Source organism: Morus notabilis, unplaced genomic scaffold (genome assembly GCF_000414095.1).
Source record: "Morus notabilis unplaced genomic scaffold, ASM41409v2 Scaffold435, whole genome shotgun sequence".
Taxonomy (NCBI): Eukaryota; Viridiplantae; Streptophyta; class Magnoliopsida; order Rosales; family Moraceae; genus Morus; species Morus notabilis.
This window is the reverse complement of record NW_010359587.1, coordinates 32,854-40,888: the sequence shown is the minus strand read 5'-3', so window position 1 is coordinate 40,888 and position 8,035 is coordinate 32,854. Positions and strand designations below refer to the sequence as shown.

The following is an 8,035-nucleotide window of genomic DNA, read 5'->3' as shown; positions in this document are numbered from 1 at the left end:
TATACAAAAGAGAAACGCAATCATCACTCTTTTTATTATTCTCTGCATTCACTGCTTCACATGTGAACTCCACTAACATAATATATTATATTTATTTAAACAAAAAATGAGATAACAGAATCCACGTATCAAACAACAAATGCAAAGAGTAATAAAGAGATTGACAAAATGAGTAATATTAACATTTGTCTTATACAAAAATCACGGTATCAATCGTCACACGTCTTTTTTTTTTTTTTTTATAAGAAGCGCGTGCAGTTTAAAATTAAATTACTGCAGTCCCCTTTTTGAAGAGCATGTATTAGGCGTCCAATGATCACTAATAAAAACCCCCACGTAGTGAAGCCTACTTAATTATTCCATTACCCTATCTTTTCTTTACTTCCCCACGCACGGATATAAATATATATATATATATATATATGCTAGCCTAGCATTTGAGCTAACTGTTTCAGCTTTAATTTTTGATTCTACAGTTTGCAAAGGAATCAGCTTGTAATCATTATTTGAACACCAACAAAAAAGAACAACAAAACCCAAAAACAAGAAGAAGGAAAAAAGAAAAAAAAAAGGCTTTAGGATAAGCTTCTAATACACATTATCTTACGTACATAATCATGTTTTTAATCCATATATGTGCTTTAGGCTTTACCAAGCTGTAAAGCTTCATGTTTTGTACACAAAAGTTGAGCAGACCAGATCATTGGTACAGCTACTAGCTCATGAGTTTGCTCAACAAATAATTATAAATTTATAATCCTCAAGAAAAGCGGTTAATATACATATGTCTACTAGAGAGTCCTCTAATGTTACATGTATATTCTTCCATTGTATTATGATGTATATTTTGTGTATCGCGTCACATGCTAGCCACTGATAATTAATTTGATTTAATCCATAACCATAAGATCCTGAATTTGAGGCAAGTCAAATTTGCTTCCGTATTTCTTATTAAATTAGTAACTTTCTACACATGAGATTCTTCTCCCAGCTTTGTTGTCAAAAAGTCAGAGGTAGATTCCCTACGGAGAATGAGATGCTCTTAATTATAAAATTAGGGTTTTTCTCCGGTAACACTTCCCTATTAGTAGTAGTAGATTTTAACTGTTAGATGTAATCAAAATCACATTAAATTAAAAAAATAAATAAATAGTGTTAGAATTTTGGGTCGGCGGGCCTGCCTGAAGCTCGAAATTTTTAGGCTTGGCGGGCAGGCCTAAGGCTTGCCCGTTTAACTCCATTTTTCAGGCTCGGGCTTGGGCTGCCCAAAAATGGACAATTCGCCGTAGCCTGCCGCCATGATATTGCCATCAACCGCCGTCCGCCGGAATTTTTTTGAATTTTTTCACTCAGGCCCAAACGGCCCGAAGCCCGAGCCCGACCAACAAATATATTTTTGACCGTTGGTGCCCGACCCGACCCGAAGCCCGAACGGCTCGACCGCACTCAGGCAGCCAAAACCAAGCCCGCAGCCCGTCCACATGCCTTCTCAGGCTCGGGCAGACGGGTCGGGTCGGGCATCGGGCTCAAGATCGGTTTTCTTGAGGTCGCGAACGGCCCGTCTAAAGTTTCAACACTAACAGACACATTTTAATACAAATTTAATGACTGAAAATAAAAGAATATCAACTAATCATTTTTTCTTAGTTCTCCAAGAAAAACTCCCATAAAATTATGAAACTATGGATGATTACAACTTCCCATGAAACTTATGGCTGATTAAGAAGGCGACGCATTAATTTCATATATCTATAGAGTCAAAGGTGATCATATGGCCCACTCAACCCCATGTGCCTGCTTGTCCCACCAACATTATCATATTTACAAAGTGAGTAGTCTAATAAATAATCCACGTCAATAGAAAAATAATCTCCATGCATGTGGTTAATCAAGATGACATCAAATAGGATAACTAGTTTTTTCTTATGTACTCCTCAAGCAATATTAGTATTAATTAATGGAAGAAGTATCAACAAACTATCCTAGGGAAATTACTTTTTTATTACTAATTGCCTCTCCTTTTTTTTATGATTGAAAAGCATATCTATAACTAATTGCTTGAAGATAGCGTGATATAAGAAATAAGAATGTCACATGGGTAGCAAAAAGTGAAAGAATAGGAAACACTAAAGTAATTGAAGTTTCTCTGTTAGACTTTCTTACTAGTAGAGTCTGTTTTTTATCGATTGAAAAAGTATGCAGAATAAATAATTTCTAATACAGATTTAACAGTTGAAAATACGGAATTAACAGTAATTTATTTTCTCTAATTCTACCGGAGAAACTCTCCAGAAAGAAACAGATAGAAGTTCATGTCATCTGCTGATAATGTTCCGCATTCTGCAATCCAAGAGGTGTGTCCGTTCAGAAATTGCATTTAGTAATATTAGAGGCCTGATTTTGAGTTGAATGTGATGATCACTCCAACGATAAACTGCCATTTATAATGACATTTGAAGTACTATTAGGACAGTCTATGTTGATTATATCATCGGACTAATGCATGTTCAAAACTATTCCAATATTCCAAAAAACCCTAGAAAGTCTGAAAACTTTTGGTTGGACACATTTCTACCTGCATGGTGGTTAATTATTTTCACAAAATTGTAACGAACTTTCTATTTTAAGCTATATTTTACCGTTGTTCATGTTTTTTAATGTTATATTTAGTGAAATAACATCAAAACAAAAACTAATGGAATGTGATACAGAACTGAATCGTTTGACAGTTTAAAATAGTCCACAGTAAAAATCTCAAAATTATAACAAGAAGTACCGTTCTCAATCCTAGTCAGACAGCACACATTCTCCTCATGTTTTTAATTTTAATCTCTTTTAAGCTTCGTTTATTTCACTGATTCGAGTTTATAATTTAAGTTTTGCTACAGTAAAAATTTCTCTGAAACAATTACATCTAACTTTTTATTACAATAAAAAATTCTCACATAAAATCACATCTCAACTTGAATTAAAAATTTGAATCAGTAAACTAAACGTTTACGACCACTCTTGTTAAGCATTCCCAAGGAATCTTTTTGGTTTTTGAGAACAGTCAAAACTCCACTAATTGACTGCACTGATAGCCACACTAGACTCTGTCCGGACCACTTGACTAACATCACTCCTTCATTTTCATTCATTTAATTAAAATTACTCTGCAAGTATTACCATGTTGGAACTTGGAAACGGAGATTTTTTATTTACTGAATAATGAAAGATTATTTATTAGAGAAAATTATTTTAACTAACTAAAAATAAAATAGAAACATATGTAAAAAAATTACTCTCATAAAAGTGAAGTAAGGAACAATATATTTTTAAAAAACACACAAAAAATTAAAATGTAAAAAAAAAAACCTCAAAAAGAAAAAAAGATAAAACAAAAAGTAAAAAAATAAAAATAAAAAAGAAAAAGAAGTAAGTGGAGGGGCTGCCCTGTCCCATAAAAAAGAGCTTTTGATTCTTTTATGTATTGTTAGATTAGATAATATATTCTCCCATTCTTCCTTCTTTCTTTTTTTTTTATTTATAAACATGTCATGTATTATATTTCATTCTCTTCCTCTCCAGCATCCACAAAACATCTATAGAAACCACTCCATTTCTTGCCTTCATTGTCATATATGTATATATATATATATATACATATACATATTCTCTATATATCTAGCCGGCCATTTTCTTCAGCTGTGAAAGTTGGGTTTTTTTTTTGTCTTTGTTCACTGTAAGCTCCTAAATTCCCAGCACCAACTCCTAACACAATAAACTTCCAAGTTGTGTTTTGTGTGTATATAATATGCTTTTGCTGCTTCTTTTATTTGTGCAGGATACATATTATATGGGTTTATTCAAGTACCACACAATTACCATTATAGCTCTTCTCACAATATCAATGTTCAAGAATGTGAAGGGCTTCCAAAGTGGATGGACAAGTGCTCATGCCACTTTCTATGGAGGTGGTGATGCATCCGGGACAATGGGTAATTACTCGATAATAATTAACCAATTCTTTTTTTTTTCATTTTCTTTTTGCCATATAACAAATAATATGATAGGGTAAAATTCAGAAAAAGAAAATGATGGGGGGCCATTCAATATTTACACATTAACTATATTTACACATTTACTATGTGAAATAAAATGACATATTTTTTGCCTTTTTTTTTTTTTTAAGGTGAAGCTTGTGGGTATGGAAATCTGTATAGCCAAGGGTACGGCACCAATACAGCTGCTCTTAGCACAGCATTGTTCAACAAGGGGTCGACCTGTGGAGCCTGCTTTGAGATCAAATGTGTGAATGACAATAAATGGTGCTTACCTGGTTCCATAACAGTCACTGCCACCAACTTCTGCCCTCCCAATTACGCCCTCAGCGGCGATGCCGGCGGTTGGTGCAATCCTCCATTGCACCACTTTGATCTTTCTCAGCCCGTTTTCCAGCGCATTGCCCTCTACAAGGCCGGAATCGTTCCTGTTCAATATCGAAGGTAAAAGCTTAATTACGCGTAACAGTTTAAGCTTTTAGAAGAATTCGTCAAGATATTTATATAAAGAAGTACGTAACCAAATTTACTACAAACAATTAATTCATATGTAAATGATTCGCTTAAAATTTGGCTTCTTGCCACTTTTAAGAGTTAATTGTTGCGATTTACCATTAAATTGACAATATTGCATATTTTTTTAAATGTTAATTCTACTAAGCATCACAAATAGTGTCAAGAGGTTATGAATTTATAGTACAGAGCTCAAGATTTTTAAGTGGACGTTTAGTTCACAGATTCAGAACCGTGATTCAGAATTATTCTTAATTTATATGTATTTTTTATAAGAAAAAATACTGTAGTGAATTACGAATCATAATTCAAATCATAACACGTCTTGTGTCTTGTGACGCAAACGGGTTAAAAAATCTAAACTCAAAGGACAACCCGTCCTTTTTTTAACTAGGAAGTGACAAGACCCCCACAACCTTTATCATGTCCAAGTCAAGTTGTCCTGCAGTAACTAACACCTATTGCTATCCCTACGTAACACCCTTTTTTTTTTTGTTAATGTTTCTTTTAATATATTAGTCCCTTTTTATGAGAATACAAGTTAGAAGTTGGTTAACTAACAGTTGTTACATAATAACTATATGTGCAGAGTCAGTTGTAGAAAAAAGGGTGGGGTGAGATTCACCATAAATGGGCATTCATACTTCAATATTGTTCTAATAACAAATGTGGGTGGAGCTGGTGATGTAGTGGCAGTGTCCATTAAAGGGTTCAAAAGTGGAGGTTGGCAGGCCATGTCAAGAAACTGGGGTCAGAACTGGCAGAGCAACTCCTTCCTCAATGGCCAAGCCCTCTCCTTTAAGGTCACAACCAGTGATGGAAGAGCCCTAGTCTCCGACAACGTCACGCCTCCCAATTGGGCCTTCGGCCAAACCTACACCGGAACCCAATTCTAACTTATTTTTCTCAAAGTCAAAATCCTAATATTTTGCCCTAAAATTTTATAGCGTAGACTAGATAGTGTGTTTAATATAGCACAGATAGTGTGTGCTTTTTATGTGGGTCTGATGATAAATGTGGAAGATCTCCACTCTCCAGTCTCCACCAAGGTTAGGATAGGGCTTTACCTTTCGGGTATTGTATTGGGCTATGTGATTGGTGAGCATATTTTGGGTCTGGTCCGGCCCAAGCCCAAATTAATTCTCATGTATTTTGTTTGCATTGGTTCTAATTGCAATTAGAAAAGTAGTAGAAAATATGTCAATATGAAAAATTTATGAAAGTATATGGCCAATTTTTAATTATAAAAATTAATAGGTCATAATTTATCTAGTTATGGTTCATAACTAGATAAGTTATGGACAAATTTGTCAAGTTATGGTTCATAATCAGACAAGTTATGAACAATTATAGATAATAACTTGTCAAGTTATGGTTCATAACCAGATAAGTTATGGACGAAAACAGTAATTTGGCCTATTTATTAACTTATGTAAATTATTGGCCTATTAATTTTAATTCATCTCAAGTCTTAACCTATTTTCCTCTTTCCCCCTTGCAACTACAGGCAATGTGGGTTGTAACTTGTAACTTGGCTTCTGTAATGAAGAAGAAGACTGATTTATAAAATGGGTCTTCATTAGCTATGAGACTATTTGATATATATATATATATATATATATTTTTTTTTTTTTGCTCTTGAAATCTACTGCCATAAACAGCTCCAATGAAAACTACTTGCTATTTTGCACATTAAATATATATTTTTTGTGGATTGCTTTAGTTTAGAAAATCCCTTGCATTAAACTCGGATATGGATGACACCTCGAACTTTACCAAAGACTATTGTTAGCTCATCTGTCTATTCTATTTTATCACTCTTTATCTCCAATCCCTTTGCAAAGCACAAGCAAGAGATGTGCATGAAGGGAGAAACGAATCTTATAGGGTGTACTATTTTCACAACTCAAATTATAATTTAACTTTTTTATGTGAGAAAAAATACTATAACAAAAGAGTTTTAGTTGTGAAAATAATAGGGCTGTAAAATTAATTAATCTTCTCATAATTCTTCTCTTTTTAGGAATTTGATGAGAAAAAAAAAAACGTTTTTAGTACGTTTCTCAAGTATTCTTGTGATTTGACACTTTTGTTCTTAATATATATTTTTTTTACAATTTTGTAAACTTTTTTTTTGCTGTTAAAATATGGCAAAAACTTTTAAAAATTTTACAAATAGAAAAAACTTAATATCATTAAAATAATTACAACTTCATTTTGTAATATAAACACGAATTATTACAATAATTACTATCTAATTAGTATTATTCCTAAATATAAAATTAAAAATTATTATATTAATTTCAACTCTACTCTCACAAATTTGCCATATATATAATTTTTACTACAGTAAAAACTTGACATTGGGAACTTGAGAGGTCATTTACAAGAAAAGTCACATCAAACCTAGATTTTGGATGGTATACTCCTTCCCTTTAAGAGAAAATTACAGAGTTTATTCTTAAGAGTATATTAGTATGAATTTTTATCATTCATTCTTGATTAGTACCATTTTGTTAGTATAGTTATTTAACTAAAAATATTATTAATCAAGAGTAAGGAGTAAAAATCTTAATCCATGCACTTTTAAATGATATATGTCTCCTTTTCTCTATATTCAGACCATGATTATTGATTTTGACGTTTAAAATTTAAATTTTTTTGTGAGAGAAAATCACTGCAGCAGAATCATGAAACAAACGGGTCTTAAGTCTTCACTAATAGCTAGTTTCCTTTTATATTTATATTTATTTTTTTACTAATTTTTTGTTGAGCAGAAAATGTTATATATTACGAAGGTGTTTAAGTAATAAAATGTATTTGATAAAGTGGATCAATTTAACTGGCTGGAGTCAGATATAGATATGACATATTGGGAAATTAATTTGCGATTCATATGAAAATAGAAAGTAGTACGAGATATACTAACATTTTCGATCTTTCTAGGCTTCATCTCGTATTACTACGTTGACAATTGGCAATGAGACCATTTACTTATTAATTAGTAAACTATATAAATTATGAAGATAACAGAATTTACAACATATTTATAAAAGGAAGGAAAACATTCATCTTAAGAATAAAAAATAAAAATTCACCAATGATTAAAAACTGCAATTAATCAAATAGCTTTAATTCATTTATATATCATAATAACAACGAGTAGAATATTGTATAAACAAAATGGGAAGCAAGAACAAAGTGCCAAAAAAACGAAATCAGAACTGTTATTAATTCTCCAAAATTGACTGACAACAAAGACAATCAATCACTAATTTGTCTACATCATCAATATAGGCTTTTTCTCCTTTTTTTTTTTTTTTTTTGCTTTTTTTGGTATACGATATGAACTACTCTTCCATAATCCAAGATCCAACTAATTAACCCATGTAAATTTGGCCAGATTTGAACATCTTCTCAAAAGATTAAAAAAAAAAAATTGTAGATATTATACTTGAGAAGATATTAATTGTAGATTT

General features: G+C 32.1%; 1 protein-coding gene across 1 annotated transcript; it reads left to right on the top strand.

Moving 5' to 3' along the window:
* Nucleotides 1-3,838: 3,838 nt before the first annotated feature.
* LOC21388632 (expansin-A14) lies at nucleotides 3,839-5,452 on the top strand. The gene is made up of 3 exons (XM_024163438.1): nucleotides 3,839-3,980; nucleotides 4,175-4,487; nucleotides 5,146-5,452. The coding sequence occupies exons 1-3, from the start codon at nucleotides 3,839-3,841 to the stop codon at nucleotides 5,450-5,452; spliced, it is 762 nt and encodes a 253-aa protein (XP_024019206.1).
* The last annotated feature ends 2,583 nt before the right edge of the window (nucleotides 5,453-8,035 follow it).

Coding starts and splice junctions, on each gene's coding strand:
- LOC21388632 (XM_024163438.1), top strand. CDS start 3,839: ATGGGTTTATTCAAGTACCACACAATTACCATTATAGCTCTTCTCACA. Junction 3,981..4,174: donor TGATGCATCCGGGACAATGG/GTAATTACTCGA, acceptor TTTTTTTTTAAG/GTGAAGCTTGTGGGTATGGA. Junction 4,488..5,145: donor GTTCCTGTTCAATATCGAAG/GTAAAAGCTTAA, acceptor CTATATGTGCAG/AGTCAGTTGTAGAAAAAAGG.